The 12,524-nt window shown below is 42.6% G+C and overlaps 1 protein-coding gene across 1 annotated transcript; it reads left to right on the forward strand.

Moving 5' to 3' along the window:
- Nucleotides 1-3,452: 3,452 nt before the first annotated feature.
- LOC121270626 (leucine-rich repeat and immunoglobulin-like domain-containing nogo receptor-interacting protein 2) lies at nucleotides 3,453-11,166 on the forward strand. The gene is made up of 2 exons (XM_041176016.1): nucleotides 3,453-3,625; nucleotides 7,391-11,166. The coding sequence occupies exon 2, from the start codon at nucleotides 7,395-7,397 to the stop codon at nucleotides 10,200-10,202; it is 2,808 nt and encodes a 935-aa protein (XP_041031950.1). The 5' UTR covers nucleotides 3,453-3,625; nucleotides 7,391-7,394; the 3' UTR covers nucleotides 10,203-11,166.
- The last annotated feature ends 1,358 nt before the right edge of the window (nucleotides 11,167-12,524 follow it).

Raw genomic sequence — 12,524 nt, forward strand, 5'->3', positions numbered from 1 at the left:
AGAGCAAACACATGGAAAACAAGATAAGATTTGAAAATGCAATTAAAGAAAGCAGGAACAAAATGGGGGCCAGATCAAGTTTACTAGCCTGAAAGTGTTGAACTCAATGTTGAGTCCAGAAAGCTGTAAAGTGTCTAACCGAAAGATGAGAGGGGGTGAAACACAGATTGGGTGTATGCAAGCACAACCCCGAACTTCCGTGTCTTACCATTTTCATTCTCCACCTTGCTCTTAGGGTGACATCTCTGTCCTCAGTCTGCTGCAGTGTTCCAATGAAGGTTAATGCAAGCATGAGGAAAAGCACCTCAACTTTCAGTTTAGCACATCAAAGACTTCTGGGATCACCACCGAGTTCAACAATTTCACACTATAAACTCTGTGTCCCATTTTTTTTTTGCATGTGTCGATCTTGATCTTGTTGTTCCCATTTTTCCTTTTGGACACAGCTGTTCATTCTTCTGCCATTCATACTATTTCTGGATAAATCTTTTGTTTCTTTAAGACAACCATCACCATTTCCTTTGCCTTCTGCACCATCAAACCTTTTCTCAGTTAATCTCTCCTGCCCTCTGTCCAATCACAGAACTTCCTATTTGTTCAACTTCCTCCTCCCCTCTTTCACTTGTTTAAAGTCTATTACATTTCTATTTTCCTCCAGTTCTGAAGAAAGGTCCTTGGCCTGAAACATTGGGCAGAATTTTGCCCATGGTGGGTGGACTCTGCAGAGCTGGCAGGGGTGGTCAGGAAGCTGACCACCACCCGCGATCAACACCGCACTGCAATTTCACACTGGCGGGCCAAATAAGTTCCGCCCAGTGTGAAACGCAAGCGGCAGTGCTGAGCGCTGCCTTTGCGGGAGCCAGGGGAGACGTGCAATCCGGCCAAGAGTGAAGGTCACACATGCAGGCGAGTGAGCCTGTATAATCTCCCTGAGACACGGAGCTGCCTCAGGGAGATGAAGAGATATAAAAAATATATAAATGTAATAAAACCTGTCCCCTCATGTGACTTTCTCATGAACAGGGACATGTTATTAATAAGGAATTTTTATTTGCATTAGGAAACCTCATCCCACCCTTAGATGAGGTTTCCAAAAGAATGCAAAGGCCGCTTGGCCTTTTCGTCTGCCCGCCAACCGTTACATTGGATGGGCTGCAAATTTTAATTTAATTGACAACTTAATGGCCTTTACAGGCCTTTTAATTGTCGGTGGGTGTGCTGTGAGCTCCGGTCTGCGCCCGCCGACTGAATTATCGTGTGACTTGGCACGCTCGGCCAACCTCGACACGCGTCATTACACGCTCGAGCATGTTGGGTGCACGCCCGCCCACCGAGCGAAAATTTCTGACAATAACTTTGTTTCTGTCTCCACAAATGCTGACGGACCTGGTGAGAGTTTCCAGCATTTTCTGTTTTTATTTGTGAAATATATTAGTTCTTCAAAATATTATTACAGCTATTAACTGCAAGTCTGCACCTGTTTACATCAACCTTGTTCAGTAATAGACAAATATTGTCATACAGGAAACAGTAGAGCTGAGGGTCTGGTACTGGACTGACAATTCAGAGGTCAGTAGGTCAAATGGAAATTTGTTAAATTCCATTCAATAGATTTGGTCATTTATGGGATATCACCAGGAAAAAATGGTTATTATTGTTATTGTTTTATCATTAGAACCAAACACGGAAGGGGCCAACAATTGTGACAGGGCAGGAGTGGGAGTCGATGGTGATGGAAGGAGAGGGATCTGGTGATCTTTACATGCACTGCAGATGCCACCACTTCAGGGTACAATTTCTGGGGTGGAGCGGGAGGAGGGTTAGGGGGCTAGGGGTGGAATTCTCCTGATGCTCTGCAATAACCTTTGATGGAAGATCTAAAGAAATCCTGGAGAAATGGCATCAATTCGACATCTAACTTCTGAGACTCACAAACGAAAAATGATCTTTGGCACTGTAGAAGAACCATATAGCAGAAACAGTCAATGGGCTGCATTTTAGTGCTCCTACCAGCTCATAGAGGTGGGAGGTCGGCAGTTCGTCAGGAAACTGGAAATTTCATCAGCCAATTTGTCGGTGACTTTTTAACACAACTATGGCATTTGCACCCATCTTCTAGGTTTCATGACCTGTTGGAGGTGGGCTCCATGCTGACCTACTGCAACCTGTTTCTGCATCAATATTTAAAGAATTAAATGTAAAAATGATTATGGACAATGCACAGGAAATATGACAAAACATACAGAAACATACAGCAAAACCAGTTAATCTCAGGACAGGAGGGAAAGATAAGTGGACAACTTATAACAGCAAAAGGTGAACATGTTTAGACTAAAGTGTGGTTCTTTAGCTGCATATTTGTTTGCCAAACAAAGGCATGTGGCAGCATGTACTTCGGATGACATAAGCAATTTTATCAAGAGCTTACAGAACTAGAGGATGCTCTATGCTTTTCTCAGCTACCAAACAAAGCCCAGAGCAATGTCTTGACAGAGTCAAGCTGCCTGGTTTAACTTTCAAACATTGCTTGGCAGTTAACTGCCTGTCACAGTCAACCATTGCATCCTCCATGGCAATGCCTCTACCATTCAGAGTCAATTTACCAACCAATTCAGCACTTTCTTCTTGTACAGTATATTTATGTACACTATACTGTTGTTTCCCTGATATTGGTTTTCTTCTACAAGTTATCCTGATGTGTGCAAGATGAAAAGCTTTGATGAAAAACATTCCTTTTCTCAGCAACACTCAAGTTCTGACTACCAAATGACTAGTTAGTAACTTTCAACACGCGACCCCAAAATTGGAACACCTTAGTGTCCTCAGTGTACAGTTTAACATTGACAAGCTACTTATTTTTTAATCTCAGGATACCTCCTATATGCCAAACTTGATAGTGCTGGTCTTCTACCAAGGCTTTATTATTTATAGACAGTATAGAGGAACATTTAGATAAGGCTGCACACCTGAGAGGATGTTTCCTCTTGTGGGGGAATCTAGAATTGGGGACACAGTTTCAAAATACGGGTCTCCTATTGGAGACAGAGTTGAGAAGGAATTTCTTCTCTCAGAGGGTGATTGGTCTTTGGAATTATCTATCCCAGAGAACAGTGGAGGCCAGATCATTGAATATTTTCAAAGTTGGGTCAGGCAGGATTTTGATCCACAAGTGAGTGGATAAAGGGTTACAGGGGCTGGCAGGAATGTGTAGTTAATGCCACAAGCAGATCAGCCATGACCTTATTGAATGAGGAACTGAATGGCTTACTCCTGCTCCTATTTTTTATGATCTAATGATTTTATGATCTTATGACCCCGCACTATTAGGTTATAATTCAGCCCAATAACTCAGGGGAGGAGAGAGAGAAGAGGACACCATTTAACACCAAACTTGTGGTACAACTATTGATCAACATCTTTAGACAAAGGTGTGGTTCCTTTAATTACCAATGTGTTTATCAAACTAAGCCATGAGGCAGCATGTACCCTAAATGCAGCAAACAAACTTATCAAGAAGTTTCAGAATCAGAGGGTCACACGTTCTATGTTCTTCTCCATAGTGCGAAAAGTAATTTGTGACAAGACTGTTTGAATCGCTTTCTTCAGGACATTCCTCACTAACAAGGCAAGTTCCACATACAATATTAAAATGTATTAACGGTTGTTTTCTGAAAATGTTTTAAGTCTCTTGAATATTGATCTTGGGCAGTGGCTTGCAAAGATTTAGCTATCCAGAAATATTTATACACGGATTACCGCAAGCCTTTATTTTTCAAAGAAAGATGTATTTAGTATGTTACTGGTGAGGAAGGATTGAAGGGCTCCCCCCTTTTCTCTCTCCTTGTTTGAGCACAACAGATTTTGAAAAAAAGATATGGATATCTTTGCCAATTTAGTGTGCACCTAACTGTTTACATGCTATGACCATAAAAGAACTAGTTGGAAAGGTTTTCTTGAGTTTAACAAAGAAAACGTTAGTTTTATTAAGTTAAAACTGACTGGGATGAACATAACAAAGACATGCTCCGACTTCCACACACACTCGAGGTTCACACATGCAAATCCAGGTTACAGAGTAGGGGGGGTGGGGGCATAGATTTGGCCAAATTACAATCCATAAAAGTTAAAAGAAATTCACAGATCATGGCTTGGAGGGTCTGCCGGCTGCAGGCCAAATCCGGTGGTGTCACTTTCAGTTCCGAGGTTGTTTAAAACTGCAGCTGAGGCTTTCTGTCCATCTGGAGATGCTGCAGTGGAATTGAACTATTTCAAGCCCCGCTGGGATGTCCTGTAATCCCTTTCTGGCCGCAGGATGGGCAGCAACATGACCAATCCGGCTTGGGAGTGGGTGGCAGCGGTGGTCAGCGCCAACGCCCTTCTGAAGAGGACAGCTGCCCAGTGCCGTAAGAGGATGAATGATCTCCTCTGTTCTGCCAGGGTAAATCACTCTTCTCATCACTCTCAACTCACACACTCACAAATCCATCACACATCCACAGGGCCCTCATACACTGCCAGTTCAAGGGGCATCACCATTCACTCTCTCACACACACCATCATTGTTCTCATCCCGTCCATGGGACCACTCACCACCCACACAGGTCAGGCACATTTATCATCTGGTCCATGACCCACAGCCTCTAATCAAGTCCTGAAGAAACCACCAAAGGGGAATCTGAAGACATCCTCCTCAAAGTTCCATCACAGCACTCACCCACACCCTCCACCAGCGCAGAGACACACACTTCGGTGGGACCGAGCTTTAGAGTAACCTTGGGATCACAATCTGGTGAGCACATCGCACTGTCTGATCCACAGCAAATAGTGGCAAAAGGGACTTCCCAAGTCCTCGGCATTTGAAGGACTGCAGGAGGCCAGAAATTTGCTGAGTTTGAGTTAGCCAATGAACCTCTGGGACTTGATCATGTCATGGTTGCTGGAGCCGCAAAGGCAAGCTCGGGAACATCAGGAAGGGATGTCCACCGCATTCCTCAGATTGCAAGGCATAATCGAGGAGGCTGTCCGCCTTCAGGCTGAGTTGATAGCACCGGCATGCCAATGCCCGAGGTCAACACTGGTAGGATGGTGGCCACCATTGGGACCTTGGTCCAGGACATCGCTCCTGCACTGCTGCGTGGGCTCAACTCCATCGCTGATGCCGTAGTTGGCCTTCAACAGTGTGTACGTGACAGAGGTGCGGGGCATCTTGGTCTCACTCCAGCTATCCCTTCCCCTCACAGAGTCAGCTAGTGGCCCATAGGCATCCATAGGGAGGAGCATCAGCAGGTCCACAGTCCAGGCCCATCCATCCAAGTGACTCCAGGAGTGTGTGGCCCATCCGAATCCCCTCTTCCTGTGACCTCAGCAGCTCCAACTCCACAGGCTGAGGAGGGTGCCACTGCCACACAGAGCAGGATCCCGAAAGCAGGCCAGGGCTCCTCAAGTCTCAGCCCTCCAAAGGACATCTGCCAAAGTCATCACAGACAGGGTGATGCAGTGAGCAGGCTGCCTCCATCTCCGTTGTGTATGCGTGGGGAACCAAGGTATAGCAGCAGGGTTAGGAATGTTAAGGAGAATTAGTTGCACAGCCTATGCATGGGTGTTAATCACTTGTACATACTGTTCACTATTGTCAATGAACTCTCAACAATGTCTCCCTGCCTATGGCTCCTTGTTCTGATGAGCAGGGTTCCTGTCACTCAGATGTGAAATCTTTCTGCACAAGATAAAGGAAGATGTCTCAGTCCAGGGCCTCTTCCCTGTGTTCAGTGCAGCTTTCAGACAAAAGTGATGGTCTGGCCTCACACTCCCTGGAAACATTACCTCAGCGATGCTTGTCATTGCTGCCAGAATGTCGTAGGCAGATGCCACAAAGTTCTCTCATTCTCTCAATGTGCTCTCAGCACCATTAAGGAGGGGCTGGCCCCCATCTCTTCAGCATCTGTGACCACTGATGCTGTGCTCCAGCTCCTGAAGGGCTCAGGTGCTGAAGGCAGACAAAGCATCAGATGCTTCTAAAATTTCATGACTGCGTCTCTACAATATGACCCTGATCACTGAGCGCAAGCGAGCTGCCCTCGGCCAAACAGGAATCAGACATTCTCAGAGGCTATGTGAAGACTTATGGACCAGTGTTGCCAATGACTGCTCATGTCTAAGGACCTGGTTGCTCACATCTGCCACTGGGCACCAGGGGGACATGAAGGGCATCCAGAGCCAGTGGATATTAGCTAAATCAGTTAGTAATGTTGAACCTGAGACACCAAAACTGGAATACCTTACTATCCTCAGTGTACAATTTAGTGCCCTCCAACTACTTATTTTATCTCACTATACCTCCTACATGCAAATCTTGGCAGTTTTGATGTTGTGACAAGTGCTTTTTGTGCTTTAAAAACATTATATGGAACAAATTACATAAGGCTTCATACCTGAGAGGATGCCTTTTGGGGGCAATGGAGGCTGGGTCATTGAATATAACCAGGGCTGACTTAGGGATTTTTGATCTACAAGGGAATCAAGAGCTATGGGAGACAGGCAGGAAAATGGAATGAAGGCCATAATCAGATCAACCATGATCTTATTGAACAATGGAGCAGGGTTGAGGAGCTGATTGGCCTACTCCTGTTCCTATTTCTGATGGTCTTATGACCTCAGCAACAGGATACAATTTTGTGTGAAGCTAACATCACCTAAGGCCAGTCTGCACCTCTTAAGGGGAAGGTGCATTCTGGCTGCAGCAGTTGCCTGAAGTGGCTGGGGAAGATGGAAGAGTCTGAGGAGGAAAAGGATTGGAAATAGCACAACATTGCAGGTAGTGGGCTCTAAGTTTCTCTAATGCAGCACTGGAGGCCTTGGTGTTGGAGGTGGACAGAGGGGGAGAGATCATCTATCCACATGGGAGCAGGAGGCCTTCCAGACAGACACCGAAAAGGCAGTGAGGACAGATAGGCTGTTTCAGTATCTTGGTAATTGTGAATAGAACTGAATACTTTCAATTGTCAGCAGCCTTCATTTAAATGGCGCTTATGGAGGGGGTGTCCGTTCTGTGGCTGAATGCATGGTCAGCTGTCCGTGTCTAAGGGTGGGTGTGCACTGGAGTACTAAATGCTAAAATAACAGTGCTACTGACAAATCTGCATTACATGTTGACTGATCTTGTGTGCACGCCCAATGTGGATGGCATTTTGGTACTATAGTGCCAAAACTATGGCACTATAGAGCCAAATTTTGCACTCTTTGAGATTGATTATGTATGGTATTATTGACTCCTTATAATTGTTACAAATCTGATTTGTGACTGAAATAACTTTCTATACGAGTAGCAGTCTGTTCTCTAGATCGAAAGTTTTTACTTTCTAAATGTACTTTTCATTATTTTGTTTTACAGGACAATGATTTGCATGCGTTGCTTGGATTTGCTATTTTTTACACAGTTGTATGGTTTTGCCATTTCTACTTCTGAATGTGAGTTTAATTTCAAAAGGTTGGTATGCAGCAAACAAAGCATGACAGAAATTCCACCAATTGTACAATCTAATACAACTCGGCTGCTGTTTCTCAAAACTTCTGTTTCTACAATAAGATCTGGAGCCTTTCAGAGTTATCCGGCTTCACTGACAGAACTTGTATTTAACTATAATCCATTAAGTACAATAGAAACTGGGGCTCTGGATGCTCTGACTGAACTCACACACCTTGAGATTACAGGTGGTTCATTGGAAAGATTGAACCTTGGAATTTTTGACAACCTTATGCAGCTGACAAATCTTTACCTGTCCGATAACATGATCAAGGACTTAAACAATGGATTATTTGATAAACTTCTCAATTTAAGAGAACTGCGGTTGTTTGGTAATAAAATCAATGCCCTTCCTGATCAGATATTTGACAAACTTACACAGCTTGCAAAACTGGAATTGGGACGAAATATGATAGGCAACTTTTCTCAGGAAATATTTAAAAATCTTTCCAAGCTCAAGATCCTCAGACTTAACGACAATCAGATTACAGATCTCCCGGAAGGTATTTTCGATAATCTCCCTGAATTAAAAGAGCTTTCTTTGAAAAATAACAAAATACCACATCTCCCATCTAGAATTTTTTCCAAACTCCTTAAATTAGAGAAATTGTACTTGGAGAACAACTTCATCACAGAGCTTCCATTAGGACTTTTACGTAATTTGACGAATATAACTAAATTGACACTGGCATCTAACATGCTCTCAAGCCTTCCTGCTGATTTATTTGGATTAATGCAACGTGTCACTGAACTTTCATTGACTCAAAACAGACTCGCTACTATTCCTGATGATGTGTTCAGTAAACTGCCTAATCTGAACAGATTGATATTGAGCAAGAACCAGATTACTCTACTTCCAAAAAAAGCATTCAATGGCATTGAGAAGTTGACTGATCTTCAACTGCAAGAAAATAATCTTAGTGCCTTAGAAAAGGGCATCTTTAAAAATTTACCCAAATTGAGAAAGCTTAACCTTGCTAAAAACCAATTATTAAATATACTCAATGAAACATTTGATAGTTTGAGAAATCTAATTAGCAGTGGACTCAATCTGCAGCATAATTCTTTGGTGTGTGACTGTCAATTATTGTATCTCAGAAATTGGATGAAGTCTAACGAAAAGAAAGTGAAATCTTATTCGCAGATGCAGTGTCACGGTCCTGGTAATCTAACTGGACGGAGTATTGGATCTTTAAGAGAGGAACAATTTATCTGCTTAACCACAACAGAGAAAAGCACCACTGCAGATGTTTCAACTTCTACCCTGACCACGTTGACATCTAATGCTATTAGCCTGGTTCCAACTGGGCAGACTACTATACAACAAATTTCAACTTTGGGGACTGTCATATCAACTGCATTTACCACAGTTATCACAGAACTGACAACAGAACAGCTAAGCACCACAGCAGTTTCAACTTCTACGATGACAACTTGGATATCGACTCCCATTTCCACAATGACAACAGCGATAGCAACAGAGCAGATCAGCACTCCATTGGCTTCAACTTCATCCATGACCACATCAACAACTATCACTGGAATTACAACTGAATTCACAACAGAACTACCAACTACCACAGAAATCTCAACTCCTACTGTGACTCCGTTATTATCTACTCACTGTACAACAAGGACACCCTCTACTCCAGAAACTTCAACTCCTATGGGAACTACATTTTTATCTACACCCAGTATTACAACAGCAACAGAACAGACTACTACTCCAGAAATTTCAACTCCTATGGGGACTACATTTTTATCTACACCCAGTACTACAATGACAACAGAACAGACCACTACTCCAGAAATTTCAACTCCTATGGGGACTACATTTTTATCTACACCCAGTACTACAATGACAACAGAACAGACCACTACTCCAGAAATTTCAACTCCTATGGGGACTACATTTTTATCTACACCCAGTACTACAATGACAACAGAACAGACCACTACTCCAGAAATTTCAACTCCTATGGGGACTACATTTTTATCTACACCCAGTACTACAATGACAACAGAACAGACCACTACTCCAGAAATTTCAACTCCTATGGGGACTACATTTTTATCTACACCCAGTACTACAACGACAACAGAACAGACCACTATTCCAGAAATTTCAACCTCTGCTATAGAAATTATGAGTACAGCAACAACAGAGATTTTTACAACTGCCAGCATAACATTCAAGCAATCATTACCTTTTGTACTTCATATACCTTCGTCATCCACAATGCCCTGGACCACATTGCTAGAGGCTAGGATTACACAGGAAATGGAATCACCCACCAATCCCAATATGGATACAACATATTACTCTACGTTAGTTCCACAGGTAGATACATCCACCACTTTCACTCCAATAACTCTTACTACATACCCTCCAAAAAGATCAATGCAGGCAAGAACCACCTCAAATTCAGTTTCCAGTTTGAGTCCTGCCCAGACATCTAGTCAGAAAAATACAATCCCTTCACCTTTTGCAAGAGAATCAATGGTTACCTATGAAAGAGGAAATTGCAAGTTAATAGCACAATTATACCTCATACTACTACTGCTCCAAATAATGTTCACAGCCATTCTTTTATGGTTTGAATGCAGCATTTACAATTCACTTTTTAATGGAAAGAGAAAGGAGCTCTCGATTATATTAGTTAGGTTTTTGAGAAGATAATAAATCATTGAATAACAAAGCAAATTATTTCATACTTATCAAATTTTTTTCTTTACAAAATGCTTGGAATTCAAATTTTGATTTGACGATTGACCTAGTGGGTAACAAACACTCTCTTTTATTTTACTGAAATAAAACTATTTTGTATAAGAGCTCCTAAATACCAATGGGTTTCATTGGAAGCCTTTCTTCATGTTTTGGAGAATAAGGTGAAAAGTTCTATATTTACATTCAATACTTCATTTCCTATTCCCAAGACATAGAATTGCAAAGAACTAACAGTACAGAAACAGGCTATTCAGCCAAATGAATCTGTGCTGGCATTTATGCTCCACATACTCCCATTCTATCTATCTGATTTCAGCCTTTCAGCATATCTTTCTACTGCCTTTTATCATTTAGTTTCATTTCAGCAGCGCCTCAGTTATTTGTCTTAATTGAGTCAGCATTCCACATTCTACCCATTCTCTATAGGAGAAATTTCTCCTTTTCTTCCCTTTGGATTTATTAGTAACTATTTTCTATTTATGGATCCTAGTTTTGGATTCTCCTACAAGTGAAAGCATTGTCTTCCCATTGACCCAATATATTTCTGTTCCTAGATGCTCTGCTACCAGTTAGTTTAAGTAACTATCACTTAAGATGCAGTATGTTTCCTATCACTGATTCCTAGGTTTTGTTCTGTTTTCTTTTTTTGTATATAGGAACATTAGCTGTCCACCAGTCCTCTGGCATACCCCCTTCTCTATCAAATTTTTGTGTACATAAACTGGTGCCTCTGCTATCTCCTTCTTTGTTCCCTTGAGTATGATGCATATTATCTGGATATGGGGTTCTATCCTCTTTTAGTTTTTCCAGTTTGTCAATTATTTTCTCCCTTTCTATCCTAACTGAATTTATATTGTATTTATGGTGGTGTTTTTTTCATTATCTTCTTTATTAAAATTGAGGTAGTTTAGCTGTTCAAATTTTCTGCCATTTCTTTATCATACTGGATGATTTGTGTCCCAGACTGCTGAGGGAGGCAAGGGAAGAGGTCGCAGGGGCTCTGACCCAAATTTTTAAATCCTCTCTGGCCATGGTGGAGGTGCCAGAGGACTGGAGAACAGCTAATGTGGTTCCACTATTTAAGGAGGGTTGTCGAGGTAAGCCAAGGAACTACAGGCCAGTGAATCTCACATCAGTGGTAGGGCAACTATTGGAGAACATTCAAAAGGAGAGACTCTATGTCCACTTGGAGAGGCAAGGTTTGATCAGGGATAGTCAGCATTGCTTTGTCAGAGGGAAGTCATGCCTAACAAATTTGATTGAATTTTTTGAGGAGGTGACCAGGTGTGTAGATGAGGGTAGTGCAGTTGATGTAGTTTATATGGATTTCAGCAAAGCCTTTGACAAAGTCCCACATGGGACACTTATAAAGAAGGCAAATGCACATGGGGCACAGGGAAATTTGATAAGGTGGATTCAAAATTGGCTTAGTTGTAGGAGGCAGAGGGTGATGACAGGAGTGCTTTTGTGACTGGAAGCCTGTGTCCAGTGGCGTACCACTGGGATCTGTGCTGGGTCCCTTATTATTCGTCATTTATATAAATGACATAGATGACTATGTGGGAGGTAGGATTAGTAAGTTTGCGGATGACACAAAGATTGGCTGGGTGGTTAACAGTGAGGCTGAGTGTCCTGGGCTACAGGAAGATATAGGCGAGATGGTCAAATAGGCAAATAAATGGCAGGTGGAATTTAACCCTGAAAAGCGTGAGGTGATACACTTTGGAAGGAGTAATTTGACAAGGAAGTATTCAATGAATGGCATGACACTAGGAAGTTCTGAGGAACAAAGGGACCTTGGCGTGTGTGTCCATAGATCTCTGAAGGCAGATGGACATGTTAGTGGGGTGGTGAAAAAGGCATATGGGACACTTGCCTTTATCAATCGAGGCATAGATTACAAAAATAGGGAGGTCATGTTGGAATTGTATAGAACCTTGGTGAGGCCACAACAGGAATACTGTGTGCAGTTTTGTTTGCCACATTATAGGAAGGATGTGATTGCACTGGAGGGGGTGCATAGGAGATTCACCAGGATGTTGCCTGGGATGAAACATTTAAGTTATGAAGAGAGGTTGGAAAGACTTGGATTGTTTTTGTTGGAGCAGAGAAGACTGAGAGGCGACCTGATCGAGGTGTTACAAGATTATGAGGGGTATGGACAGGGTGGATAGGGAGCAGCTGTTCCCTTTAGTTGAAGGGTCAGTCACGAGGGGATACAAGTTCAAGGTGAGGGGCAGGAGGTTTAGGGGGAAGGTGAGGAGAAACTTTTTT

This window comes from Carcharodon carcharias, chromosome 2 (assembly GCF_017639515.1).
Source record: "Carcharodon carcharias isolate sCarCar2 chromosome 2, sCarCar2.pri, whole genome shotgun sequence".
Lineage (NCBI taxonomy): Eukaryota > Metazoa > Chordata > Chondrichthyes > Lamniformes > Lamnidae > Carcharodon > Carcharodon carcharias.

Bases quoted from the DNA above. Each gene is read 5' to 3' on its own strand.
- LOC121270626 (XM_041176016.1), top strand. From the start codon at position 7,395: ATGATTTGCATGCGTTGCTTGGATTTGCTATTTTTTACACAGTTGTAT.